This window comes from Elephas maximus, chromosome 1, assembly GCF_024166365.1.
Source record: "Elephas maximus indicus isolate mEleMax1 chromosome 1, mEleMax1 primary haplotype, whole genome shotgun sequence".
Taxonomy (NCBI): Eukaryota; Metazoa; Chordata; class Mammalia; order Proboscidea; family Elephantidae; genus Elephas; species Elephas maximus.
In genome coordinates this window covers 11,978,793-11,992,941 of record NC_064819.1, presented here as the reverse complement: position 1 = coordinate 11,992,941, position 14,149 = coordinate 11,978,793, and the positions used below count along the sequence as shown (strand labels likewise).

Genomic DNA, 14,149 nt, shown 5'->3' with positions numbered 1-14,149 from the left:
CTTGTTTTTGCAGCTAGTTTACGTAATACTGTTGATTAAAACTGAATTCTGCGGCATATTGATTTTGTTTGAAAATGTGTAAATAAATCATTATTGATTTGTATTGTGAAAAGTTCCAATTTCTAAATAAGTTCTTATATCTGTCTAGCTAGGTCACAAATACTTTTTTTCCTCTTTCTTGGAGCTTTAAATATATGCTGTGTGATATTGGTCAGAAAATATAAATAACATTGCTGTTTTTTGCCTCATCAAAGTTACTATATACTTACTGAAAATGTCTCCTAATATTACCTACCCTATTACTGTTAAAAAAAAATTTTTTTTCTGCAGAAGCAAAACGGTTTTTTAGTTTGCTGTGCCACAGATTGCAAATGCCTTCTATTGTGAAGTTTGTGACGTTGCTTCTTTCAGTCTCTTTTTTTTGCCTACACTCTTCCAATTGTAGGGTTGGCTTCTGGATCTACACCCGATTCTGTGCCATTCGTATACCTTTGTTTTAAGTTCTAAAACTAGTTCATATTTATTTCTAATGGAAAATAATTTAATTATATTATAATTAAAATAATCAGTATTTCAGTTTTGTGAGGATGGTGCTGGACCGGGCAGTGTTTCATTTTGTTGTACATGGGGTCGCTATGTGTTGGAATGGACTCAATGGCATCTAACAACAATAGTGACATTTTAGTTTTACTACTAATTAAAATTCACATAGGTGTCACTGTGACTCATGCTGTCAGCATAAAGTATTCGCTAATGATATAACTGTGTTACATTATCCAAAAACCCATTGCTGTCAAGTTGCTGCCAACTTAACTTAGCGACCCTATGGGACAGAATAGAACTGCCCCATAGGGTTTCCGAGGAGCGGCTGGTGGATTTAAACTGCTGGCCTTTTGGTTAGCAGCCGAGCTCTTAACTAGTGCACACCAGGGCTGGTGTACAGAAAAAAAATAAAATCAGATTGAATCAGTCCGTTGACAGTAATTAGACTGGTGATGTTTTTATGGGTAGCACTAGATACAAAGTATGTGCCCCGTGCCTGCAGGGTAATGCAGCACTAATATATCACATGGGCAACACCTAAAATACAACTTACTCTTACCAAAAAAAGAGTTTATATTGCTTTAAATTTTAACTTAAATTAAGTGTATATAGATCCAATCTGAAAATTTCTATTATTTAAAAGTAGTGTTTAGTTCATTTCTGTCTGAAGTAATTACTGATATTTAAGTCTACTATATTTTACTTGTATTTTATTGGTTCCCTCCGTTCTTTGTCCTTTTATTAAAATCTTTCTTAAAACCTTAAGAGAATGCTTTTTATTATTCCTTTTTATTTCCTCTATTGACTTATTAACTGTATATCTCAGATTTTTTAGTTTGCAATGTATATCCCATCACAGTCTACCTTCCAAGAATTTTAAACCACTTCATCTATAATGTAAGGAGTTTATTTTCATTTTCCCAGTCTTCTCCAATATGTTGTTGTAATATATTTTACTTCTATAACTATTATAAACTCTGCAATATAGTCTTTTTTTTTTTTTTTTATTACACAGTCTATTATTAAGGGGGAAAAAATGTCTTTTCTATCTGTCCCCTTTTTACCAATTCTGGCACTCTTCATTCCCTGGGGTAGACCCAGTTGTCTTAGTAACCTATTGGTGCTGTAACAGAAACACCACAACTGGGTAGCTTTAAAGAACAGAAATTTATTTTCTGATAGCACTAGTAAGGCTAAAAAGTCTGAATAATTTTCTAGGCCTTCGTGACATTTCTGTGGGTCTCTCGCCTAATTTCTGGTATCTGCTGGCGCCTTCGTGTTCCTTTGTTTGTGCGTGAGTCCCCACATAGTGTCTGTCTTCCCCTGTATGTGTGTCTGTGTCTATTCTGTTTTTATAACTCAGACGTACTTGGGTTTAGGACCCACACTACTGTCATATGACCCCATTGAAATAACAATAGAAAGTCCTGTTTCCAAATAGGATTGTAGCCACTGGTACAAAACAGAAAGCCAAACCTTTTACCTTCTTGTTAATTTCAACGCATCTCTCATGGATTGGATTGTGTCCCCCCCAAATATCTGTCACCTTGGCTGGGTCATGATTCCCTTGTATGACTGTCTACCATTTTATCTTCTGATGTGATATCCCTATGTGTTGTAAATCCTTTCACTAAGATGTAATAAGATGGATTAGTGGCAGTTATACTGATGAGGTCTAAAAGATTAGATAGTGTCTTAAGCCAATCTCTTCTGAGATATAAAAGACAGATGTGAGCAGAGAGACATGGGGACCTCATACGACCAAGGAAGCAGCGCTGGGAGCAGAGCGCATCCTTTGGATCTGAGGTTCCTGCTCTGAGATGCTCCAGGGACCAAGGGAAGACTGATGACAAGGATCTTCCTCCAGAGCCAACAGAGAGAGAAAGCCTTCCCCTGGAGCTGGCGCCCTGAATTCAGACTTGTAGCCTGCTGGACTGTGAGAAAATAAACTCCTCTTTGTTAAAGCCACCCACTTGTGGTATTTCTGTTATAGCAGCGCTAGATGACTAAGACAGCATCCAATGCATGGCGACTATATAAACCAAAAACCCAAACCAAATCCATTGCTGTCAAGTTGATTCCAACTCATAGTGACCCTACAGGACAGAGTAGAACTGCCCCATATGGTTTCCAAGGAACGCCTGGTGGATTTGAGCTGCCGACCTTTTGCTTAGCAGCTGTAGCTCTTAACCACTATGGTCACTAGGGTTTCCATGGCGACTATAAAAACCCATTGCCATTGAGTCGATTTGGATTTGGATGTATAGGACAGAGTAGAACTGCCCCATAGAGTTTCCAAGGAGTGCCTGGTGGATTCAAACTGCCTACCTTGTGGTTACTAGTCATAGCACTTAACCATTAGGCCACCAGGGTTCCATGGTGACTGTAGGGGCCAGGAATTCACCACATATTTTGGGGGCATACAATTCAATCCATAACAGCAAGTTTCCATCTATTATCATTTTTTTTTTCTATTTGAAGTATTGCTTTAACATTTATTGTGGTGCAGTTCTAAACTGACGATGATTTCTCTTGGCATTTCCATGTCTGAAAATTTCATCCTTGTTTTTTGAAGGATATTTTTATTTGAGATGCATTTCTACATCTGCAGTCCTTTCAACACTTTATATCTATCTCTGTTATCTTTTGGTGTGCATTCTTTCTTTATTTTTTTATTGTGCTTTAAGTGAAAGTTTACAATTCAAGTCAGTTTCTCATACCAAAACTTGTACACACATTGTCATGTGACTAGTTGCTCTCCCCATAATGTGACAGCACACTCCTCCTGTCCACCCTGTATTTCCTGTGTCCGTTCAACCAGCTCCTGTCCCCCTCTGCCTTCTCATCTCGCCTCCGGATGGGAGCTTTCCTCTTAGTCTCATGTGTCTACTTGAGCTAAGAAGTATACTCCTCACTAGTATCATTTATGTCTTATGGTCCAGTCTAATCTTTGTCTGAAGAGTTGGCTTCGGGAATGGTTTTACTTTTGGGCTAACAGCTCTAGCCTCAGTCAGACCATTAAGTCTGGTCTTTTTACTAGAATTTGAGTTCTGCAGCCCACTTTTCTCCTGCTCCATCAGGGACTCTCTGTTGTGTTCCTTGTCAGGGTAGTCATTGGTGGTAGCCGGGCTCCATCTAGTTCTTCTGGTCTCAGGCTGATGGAGTCTCCGGTTTATGTGGCCCTTTCTGTCTCTTGGGCTCATATTTTCCTTGTGTCTTTGGTGTTCTTCATTCTCCTTTGCTCCAGGTAGGTTGGGACCAACTGATGCATCTTAGGTGGCTGCTTGCTGGCTTTTAAGATCCCAGATGCCACTCACCAAAGTGGAATGCAGAACATTTTCATAATGAACTTTGATTTTAGAGATTAGATGTTGATTGGATTTGTCATAACCAAAAAGTTTTTTTCCAGTGTGTAGATTATCTTTTGGTGAAAAGTTTGGATGAGCATAAGTGTTTGATTTTTAGGAGCTCCGAGTTACCTAGTTTCTCTCCTGGTGTCTGTGCATTGATAGTAATGTTTTGTATACTGTTTGTCTGTGTGCTCCTTGGCTTGTTCTACATTTTGCCTGATCTCCTTCCTGATCTCTTAAAGAGTTCTGTATAATCATCTTTTGTATTCTACCTCTGATAATTCTAAGAAATTATCTTTATTTGGCAGATTTCTTGATTATTTGTCTTGGGAGCTTGCTGAAGGCATCATGGTCTGCCTCTTTATGTGATTTGATATGGACTGTTGTGTCTGAGCTATCAATAAGTTACTGTATTTATTTATGTTTGCTGACTGTGCCCTGGCTTCTTTTTTTTTGTTGTTATGCCCAAATATGCTGCTTGAGTGAGCTAGTTTGATTATTGGTGCCTTTGAAGCTCTAAGTGAGGTGATTAGAGCTGTTACTAGGTATGTGAGGCCAGGAGTCCATTTGCTTTTCTTGTATGGATTCAGCTCAGGTGTCCAGGTAGTCAGTCACCAAGTGTGTAGTGCAGGCTCTCACCTACAGTCCTAGACGAACAGGGGTGATTCATGTAAGCACAGGTATCTGGCTGCTGTAGGGGGTCACACACTGAGCAAGGCAGGGGGCTGACAACCACCCCTGAGTGTCTGTGAGGAAAGTGTGTCCCTGTTCCCTAGAGCATGTAGGTGGGTGAGTTTTGCAGCTGGACTGTGGGCACTCAGTGCTATTGGCTGTGCGGACTGGGAGATACAACTTATTTTTGGACCCCTCTTGCGGGTGGCTAGTAGGCATGGATGGAGCCACCAGTCCTCAGGCCCCTGATGTGGGTAGGTGAGGACCTTGCTTAATAGGCAGAGCGGTATCAAACGTAATGGGCCTGCCTCTCCACCGTAATAGCTGAAACAGTTGAAGTTAGACTTCGGGTATATACCCTGTTGTACTGTGCTAATGGGGGCCTACGCTGTTGAAATGGGCCCACATAGATCTATGCAGGGGTGAAAGATGTTCAAAGTCCATGGATCCCTTATACCTGTGCCTAGGCAAAGGAGGTGTTTCTGCCCTGAGTTTGTGGCTTAGGGGAGCCGGCAGGTTGTTTTTTCCCGTTTGTTAATTTGTTCCCTCTTCAAGGCTAGGAGAATGATTCAGGACCCCTGACAGGTCCTACTTCTGGTCCAGTGGATGTGGCAATCTCTGAAGCCAGCTCCGACCCAGTACAGAGAGGGAAGGGGGCAGATAAGTGGGAGAGAGCTTTTACCCAAAGGTTGTTTTTTGATCTGTGTGGTACGTTAGATGCATGTACTTATCTTTTGCCAATTGAGTGCTGCTTTTTGCTGATTCTGGAGGTGTGAGTAGACTGTCTGTCACTTGGTCTCTCCCGATGTGGGAAATGCATCCAGAATGCCACTGCTTGCCTCACTGCTAGCGGCAGTCGATCCTGCCGGGTCAGGTCTGGTACCTCTTTGCTGCTTCTGAACTGTCTCTTCCTCCCCCTGCTGCTCAGTTCGATACCTCAACTTAGTCTTCGATGTTCTGGGCTCCTAATTATCATATATAATTGATTCACTTGTTTTTTTGGGTCTTTGTTGTAAGAGGGACCACAAGAAGTGTCTGACTACTCTGCCATCTTGACCCCACCTTCTGGTGTGCATTATTTCTGATGAGAATTATACCATCATTTTTGTTTCTATTTCTCTAAATGTAATGTGTCTTTACCTTGGATGCTTTTTCGATGTTCTCATTGTTATTCATTTTTAGCAATTTGATTTGGGATTGATTCTCCTTAACTTTTCATACTGAGCTTCTTGGATTTTTTAATTTGATGGATTTCCTGAGTCTGTTTAGCTTTTTTAATTTATGTGTTTATGTTTTTCATTAGATTTGGAACATATTCAGCCATTATTTTTAAAAATATTTTTTGCCCCTATCTTCTCTTCCTGTTACTCCAAATACACATTTTGGTATTGTCCTATTGATTACTGAGGATTTTTCCTTTTGTTATGTATAATTCCACCCTTCCCCCTCCTTTTTTTTTTGGTCTGTGCTTCAGTGGATGGTTCCCATTGCCTGTTTTAATGTTCACTGATCTTTTCATCTACAGTGCCTAGTTGCTGTCACATCATCTAATTAAGTTTATTTTGTATTTTCAGTTTAGTGTTTTCTTTTGGTTCTTTCATGTATTTTTCATTGCTTTTTTGCAGTTTACTGTTTGCTTCATCATTATGTTCATGTTTTCTTTAAATCCTTGCATGTATTTATGATAAAAAGAAAAAAAATTTTTTTTAATAGCTGTTTTAAAGTCCACCGTCTCTGTAATTTCTGGATCATTTTTCTATTGATTGTATTTTCTCTTTGTCAAAGTTACATTTTCCTTGCTCTTCATTTAGCTGATAATTTCTACTGTATGCCGAATACTATGGTTGCTACTATGTTGACTCTGGATTTTGTTGTCTTTGTTAATGGAGTATAGAGGTTTTTTAATTTACTGACACATCAGCTTGATCATTTGAGGCTTCTTTCAAGCTTTATTAGGATATTTAGAGTAGCCTTTACTCTAGGGCTACATTAACCTGGTTTGTAAGGTGTAGCCCTTCTGGGGTTTCTCCTTGATGCTCAAATTGTTCAACAAGATCTGTCCAGTCCGTCTGGTCAGAGCTGGAACGTCTCTCAGCACTCTGCAAGTTCAGGTAGTTGTTCAGCTGACAGCTGTGCAGTGGCTGTCTTTCTTTGGTGATAGTTATTTCTTGAGTGTTTGTTCTTTGCCGGGTGCCCTGAACTTTTCTACATGCATGTGCACGGCTTAGTATTTGGCTAAAAATCCAAAGGAATCCCTGTGCATATTGCTGATGCTCCTTTTATGCACAGCTCCTTTCTTTCACATTCTCATATGTTCTAGCTATCTCAGTAGGCCCAAACTCTGGTCTGTTTTCTCAGTTCAGAAAGAGCATAGTGCTTTGTTTCTGCTTTCCTTCCCTACAGTGCATTCTGGAAAGTGCCTCCATTCAGAGACCTGAGGCAATTGTATGAATCGACTCATTTTACCCCTTTCACTCAGTGATTACAGTCTTGCATTGCCTATGTCTAACATCTGAAACAAATTTTATCTTTTTTTTGTATGACAGAAGGGCCATAAAAGTGACGGTCTTTTATTTCAATTTAGCAGTCTTTTATTTTAAATTAGTATTTATGTGTTTTGAATAGATTATATTCACAAGGTTCAGAAATCTAAAGGGTATACCAGTTGCCATCAAGTCGATTCTGACTCATGGTGACCCAAAAGATATATATTTAAAAGTTTTGCTTTCTTCCCTGCCCAATCTACCCCATTACCTTCAACTCTTATAGATAGCTACATACGTGAGTTTCGTATATATCCTGCCACTATTTTGTTATGCAGATATAAGCAAATATGAATATGCATTCTTTTCTTCTTGTTCTTATGCAAAAATAAGCATACTGTATGAACTGTTGTGCACCTTGCTTTCTTCACCTAATGTGCTTATCCTGGAGACTTCCGCCTATCAGTAGAGAAATTTGAGCACAAGATAGTTTAATCTGTGTTTGGGTAATCTGTGAGTTTGTTTGCTGAATCACAGGATAAAAACCTTTTTAATTTTAAAAAAATTTTATTGTGCTTTAGGTAAAAGTTTACAGCTCAAGTTAATTTCTCATTCAAAGATTTATACTCATATTGTTTTGTGACTTTGGTTGCAATCCCCACAATGACACAGTGCTATCCCCCTATCGACCCTGGGTTTCTTATGTCCATTCATCCAGTTCCTGTCCTTCCTGCCTTCTCATCTTGTCTTTGGGCAGGAGTTGCCCATTTAGTCTCATGTATTTGATTGAAAAAGAGCACATTCCTCATGCTTGTTATTGTTTTATGAAAAAAAAAAAAAAACCAAGCCAAACCTGTTGCGGCTGAGTCAATTCCGACACATAGTGACCCTATAGTACAGGGTAGAACTGCCCCATAGAGTTTCCAAGGAGGGCCTGGTGGATTTGAACTGCTGACCTTTTGGTTAGCAGCTGTAGCTCTTAACCACTGCACCGCTAGGGTTTCCAGGTTTGTTTTATAGGTCTGTATTATCTTTGTCTGAAAAGTGGGCTTCAGGAGTGGTTTCACTTCTGAGTTAGCAGAATGTCTGGGGTCCATAGTCTCGTGGTTTCCTCCAGTCTCTGTCAGACCAGTAAGTCTGGTCTTTTTTGGGTGAATTTAAATTTTGTTCTACATTTTTCTCCCCCTCTGTCCAGGACTCTGTGTTGTGTTCCCTGTCAGAGCGGTCAGTGGTAGTAACCAGACACCATCTAGTTCTTTTGAGCTCAGACTTTTGGAGGCTCTGGTTCATGTGGTCCGTTAGTCCTTTGGGGAATGTTTTTGTTGTCTCTTTGATTTTCTTCATTCTCCTTTGCTTTGGGTGGGATGGTACCAATAGATATATTGTTAGATGTCTGCTTGCAAGCTTTTAAGACCCCAGATGCTACTCACCAAAGTAGGATGTAGAACATTTTCTTTATGAACTATGTTATGCTAATTGACCTAGATGTCCCCTGAGACTATAGTCCCCAGCCCCAGCAACTCAGTCCTCGAGTTGTTTGGATGTGTCTAGGAAACTTGTATACCTTTGCTTTGGTCAAGTTATGCTGACTTCCCCTACACTGTGTGTTGTCTTTCCCTTCTCTAAATGTACACTTTTATACTATCTAATTAGTGACTTCCCCTTACCCTCCCTCCCCACCCTTGTGCCATCAAAGAATGTTTTTTTTCTGTATATAAAGCTTTTCTTGAGTTCTTATAATAGTGGTCTCAAAACCTTTTTAATTTTGATAGAGTTTGCCAAATTGCCATCTAATGGGGTTTACCATTTCAGGTTCCCATTAACAATATTTGAGAATGTTTCTTTCTCTGCAGCTTTGTCACCAGTGTGTTGTCCAACTTTTGCATTTTTGCAATGTGAGTTGGGAAACGTTTCTTGCTGTAGATTTAGTTTTCATTTCTCTTATTATGAATGAAGTTGAGCATTCTTTGGTATGTTTAATGTTCTTTTGTTTTTACGTTTCTGTGAATTGCTTGTTTATGTTTTCTTTTGTTCTTGATTTGTACCCCCCCCCCAGAAAAAACCCGTTGATGTCAAGCAAGCCAATTCCGATTCATGTAGCAATGCTTTTTTACAATACGGCGTGAGTCTTTTGTGATGTCAGTTGCAAGTATTTTTCCTACTTTTTTTTTTATCTTACTTTTATTTTTGTTTTTGTCACACATAGGGCCCAGTTTTTTCTAATCCACAGGTAAATTATGCTACTCCTTTTAATAACTCTTCATCTGTTGACCACATGATTTCTTCATTGGTTGTCTTTGTTATTGTCAAAGATGAGTACACTTTTCTCTGTGGCCTGCTTAAAATGTATACACATTGGAAACCAGTTTCTGCATTAATTCATTAATCCATTTATTCATCAACAACCATTTATTAAGGGCCTATTATAGACCAGGAGCTGTGCAGGGTTTTCTGTAAGTGCAGAGGGAAATTCAGTCTCCCATTCCTAAAAGACTCAGAGCTAGGTGGGAGAGGCATGAAAGGCCCACTTTAGAGTATGAGTCAGGTGCTGAGGGAACACTTGGGAAGGCTCTACCACAATGGGTGAGGGGCAGATGTCAAGGGTGGCTTTACGCATATTTCACGTGAAAGCTCAATAAAAAAAAAAAAAAAAAAAAGTATCCAAGTTACAGAACTGAATTGCTTCATAATTAAGAGTAAGGTTTTAACTTTTGAACACGTGACCCCAAAGTTTTATTTTAGAACTAAATTTCTGCCGTCCTGCCTAATTTCTTATATAGGACTTGAATATATCTTGGTACCAGCCTTTCTGAAATGGTTTCTACTTCAGGTGGTGTGATATTGGCTGCTGATTACTGTCAACTTGAACTGAGGATCTTGGCTCATTTATCTCAGGATCACCGTCTCATTCAAGTGTTAAACACTGGAGTAGATGTCTTCAGGAGCGTTGCAGCAGAATGGAAAATGACTGAGCCGGAGTCTGTTGGGGAGGATCTGAGGCAACAAGCAAAGCAGGTGATCTTTGTGAACATGCTTACTATACATGAGGAAGAATTTTAATGATTCAAAAAATGTTAGAAATTGTCCTGACTACTTGCCGTTGAGGAATGATTTCTCCATCTTTGAATCTTTCCAGCCACATTCATCTGACCCTCTGTCATGGTACTCATTATACTTTCCTTCATAGAAGCGTAGAAAGAACCAGACAGACTGAAGTCTGAGTCCACTTAGTCTCAGCAAACCGTATACGTTTACAACCGTAATATGTCTAATCGCAGTGCCCGGTGCAAGTAGGTGCTTATTTAAAGGCAGTAGGGATTGTGGTGATGGTTGTTATTTCTGTGTATATTTTTAAGATCTCTTTTTCTGGCCTGTAAGCGTCCTGAGGTAAGGTTCCATATTTTTGTCTTTATCTTTTCCCACAGCATTGAGCCATGATACTTTGTATAGAGAGTGCTGTCTAAATATTTGTTGAAAAAATAGATATTCCTGAGCTGTGAATTATAATAACTGATAGCTTTTTAGCTTTTTGAGGCCTTTGGTTAGCTAATTCAACTGTGAAACATCGTGTTGCCCTTGGACCTTTGAAATGGGACCACATTAGTTCCTACTCTAGGATGCTGCGGGAAATCACCCCAAAAAAACTCTCCGTGGGATGAAATGATAATCATTTATTTCTTATATACAAATGGATTAACTGGGCAGCTCTTCTCATCTAGCTCATCTGGGCATGGCTCCAAGCTGTAGGTTGGATCCAGGTTTGCTCCACAGATCTCTCATCCTCCTTAAACCAGTAGGCCTACCAGAGAATGTTCTCCTTACAGTGAAGGGGCAGGTGCAGGGAGGTAAGCCTAATTGCACAGCGTGTTTTTATTCCACCACTTAGAAGATGTCTGCTAATACCCTGTTGACCTAAAGCAAGTGACAGGAATGAGTTTAGGGTCAAGGGGCAAGAAAGTCTACTCCTCTCATGGTTGTGGGCCGGGGGCAAGGGAAGTGCAAATATTTTTGAACTATAATCTAGTCTATCTACTTTCATATTTAGAAATTTTTTTTCCCTGAAAACCTTGGCGGGGAGCATTGTTCCAACATTAACTACCATCCAAGATTGCTCATGAGAGGGCTTATGCCTGTGTGATTATTTTTTCTTTGTAGGTAGTCCTGTTCTTTTTCTATGGAAGCTTTTAAGATAATTTCTTTATCCTTAAGTGTTTTGAAATTTCATTGTGATTGCCATGATGTAGATTTTCTTTTAGTTTGGCTAGATATGAAGTGAGCTCTTTCAATCTTTGAAGATTTTCATCCTCAGCTCTCAGAATTTTTCTTTTATTGTTTCTTTGATAATTTCTTTATTCTCTCTTTTTTGGATATAACTTGTGTTTATCAGATATTGTACCTCTAGGAGTGATATTCTGTGCCTTTTTTTCTGGTTATTCCTATTTCATAGAAACTATTTTTGTTTTAGGGCTGCATTTTCTTCTTGAATCTAGTCTATGAGGGCAGGAAATTTGTTTGTTTTCTTCACTGCTGTATACTTACCACCTAGAACTAAGACCACCTGGATGCTCAATGGGTATTTATTGAATAAATGAATGAGTCATTAATGAATCTCCTAATTAGAGAATTATTTTCAGTTGGTTTTGGTTCTTATATTCTCTTTTTTTCTTTTGAGATATTTTAAAATATCCCTCTTTCATGTCTGGTGATCCTTGATTGCCCATTAATATTTAAGGATGAGACACAAAGCTGTTTGGGATCACTGTGTATTTGGACTGGGATTGCCAACTGCCATGGGAGAGTTTGCCTTGGCATGATTAAGTGGACAGCCAACTGTTATCTGGTTATCTTTAAACAACTGTGGAATATTTTACTCTTCAAGGAAAGAGCTCTACATTTGTCCTAGAGAGCAGGTACTGGCTGATGAGAGTTCTGCTTGAAGGGTGAAAAGGAGTGTAGAGGGGATTAACCATTCTGGAAGAAGATTTTTGAATTAAACCCTTCCATTTAACCCTTCATTGTAACTGGATTCCCAAGTCCTGGGGCTGCCTTGGGTTCTTCAGGAAAAAATCTGCTCTCTTGTGACTGTGTCTAACTCCCCGACCCCAAACCTCCCACATGTGAGAGTAGAGGAATGTTTGTGATGCTTCCCTGCCCTGACTTCTAGACACTTTTTAAAGTTAATGAGACACTTTGAGGAGCAGAAAGCTACCCTGAAGAGCTCTGAAGACTGTTGGATAAATGACAGTCATAAATAAATCTTCCCTTTGCAATTGCTAGGATTATTTTCTTAAAACATACACACACATTCATATTATTCATTCCCTGCCCCCCCCCCAAATTAGTAATAAAGGGTAGAAAAGGTATTCACTGGATATCAACCTCATGGATCTCACCCACCAAAAAGGCAGATCTGACTCACTATGAAATAAACAGTTTACCAAAAATTTCAATTCTGACGAACTCTTTAATATGTGCATTTTATGTAGTTACGACCTTCAGTTTACTTACTGAGTGTGATGACTCCTTTTCACAGATTTGCTATGGAATCATTTATGGAATGGGAGCAAAATCCCTAGGAGAGCAGATGGGCATTAAAGAAAATGATGCTGCTTGTTATATTGACTCCTTCAAATCCAGATACACAGGTAAAAAAAGCCTTGAGTGCTAGTTATCTTCTAGATGCCGTTCTTTTCAACTATATTTCCATATTAATTTTCTAAAAAATTTTTGTTATAGAATTTTCTGTTAAAATCTCTATTAATCTTTGTTAAAGGCAAATAACACTAATCTTACTCATTGTGATTATTTACTGAGATGTGCTTTTTCCATAAAAGTAGGGATGGAGATGGAATAGCAAAATGTAGTTGATGCATATGCCACCACGTCAATGTGAGTTTCCTGGTAAAATCCAGAGTTGTCCTGTGCTTTGAGCTTAGCTGGCTTTAGTTTGAAAAAGTTAACCATTGATCTCTGTACTAGGAACTCTGAGAGAACAATTGCTGTTATAGAGCAGTTTAAGTATCATTGTCTTAAACTATCACTTCTTTTGGCAGTTTATTGAGATGTAATTTACATACAATAAAATTCAGCCTTTTTAGGTGTACAGTTCTATGAGTTCTGACAAATGTATATAGTCATAAAATCTACACCACAGTCTAGATATAGAACTTTTCCATCACCCCAAAAAGTTCTTTCATGCCCCTTTATAGTTGGCCCTCTCCCCAGCCCCCACTGGTACTGGAGTAACCAATGCAATACTGCAAGAAAAAAAAAAAGTATGTACATTTGAAAGGAAGAAGTCTGTCTTTATTCCCACATGATATGATCTTGTACATAGGAAATCATACAGATTCTGCAAAAGCGACTGCTAGAACAAATAAGTAAATTTTGCAAGATCCCACTACATAAGGGCAGTCTGTAAAAATCGTTCGCATTTCTATATACTAGCAACAAAAAATTAATGAATGAAATAATAAATACTATTTATAATAACATAATAAAAACACAGAATATATGGGATAAATTAAACAGAATATGTGTAGGGCTTGTATATTAAAATCTCTAAAGCGATCCTGAGAAAGATTGGAGAGTACTTAAATGTGGGGTATACCATGTTCCTTTACTGGAAGACGCAATATTGTTATGATGACAATTCTCCCTAACTTGTTCTTTAGATTCAATGCATTTACAATCAAAATTCCCCAAGACTTTTGCATAGAATATGACAAGTTGATTCTAAAATTTATATGGAGATTCAAAGGTCCTGGAATAGCCAAAATAATTTTTGGGGAAGAAGTATAATATTAAGGATTTATATTCCATGATTTTAAGACTTATTATAAAACTACAGTGGTCAGGATAGGTGGAAGAGCAGATATCAAGAACAATGTAACACAACAGAGGGTCCAGAAATAGACCTACATGTATATGGTGAATTGATTTTGAATGAAGTTGCCACAGCAATTCAGTGGGCAAAAGATGGTGTTTTCAACAACTTGATGTCGCTATGGAGAAATAAAATAAACCTTAACTCTTATCTCAAACCGTATGTTATGATTGAATTATGTGTCCTAAAAACATATGTTCAAATCCTAACCTCTG

At 38.6% G+C, this 14,149-nt stretch overlaps 1 protein-coding gene across 2 annotated transcripts in view; it reads left to right on the top strand.

Annotated features, from left to right (window-relative positions):
• POLQ (DNA polymerase theta) overlaps positions 1-14,149 on the top strand; it is a 115,165-nt gene that overhangs the window by 80,022 nt on the left and 20,994 nt on the right. For both annotated transcript variants that reach the window (XM_049877546.1, XM_049877555.1), the window contains 2 exons: positions 9,879-10,063; positions 12,582-12,693. In XM_049877546.1, the coding sequence (XP_049733503.1) occupies positions 9,879-10,063; positions 12,582-12,693 (297 nt within the window). The remainder of the gene's footprint in view (positions 1-9,878; positions 10,064-12,581; positions 12,694-14,149) is intronic.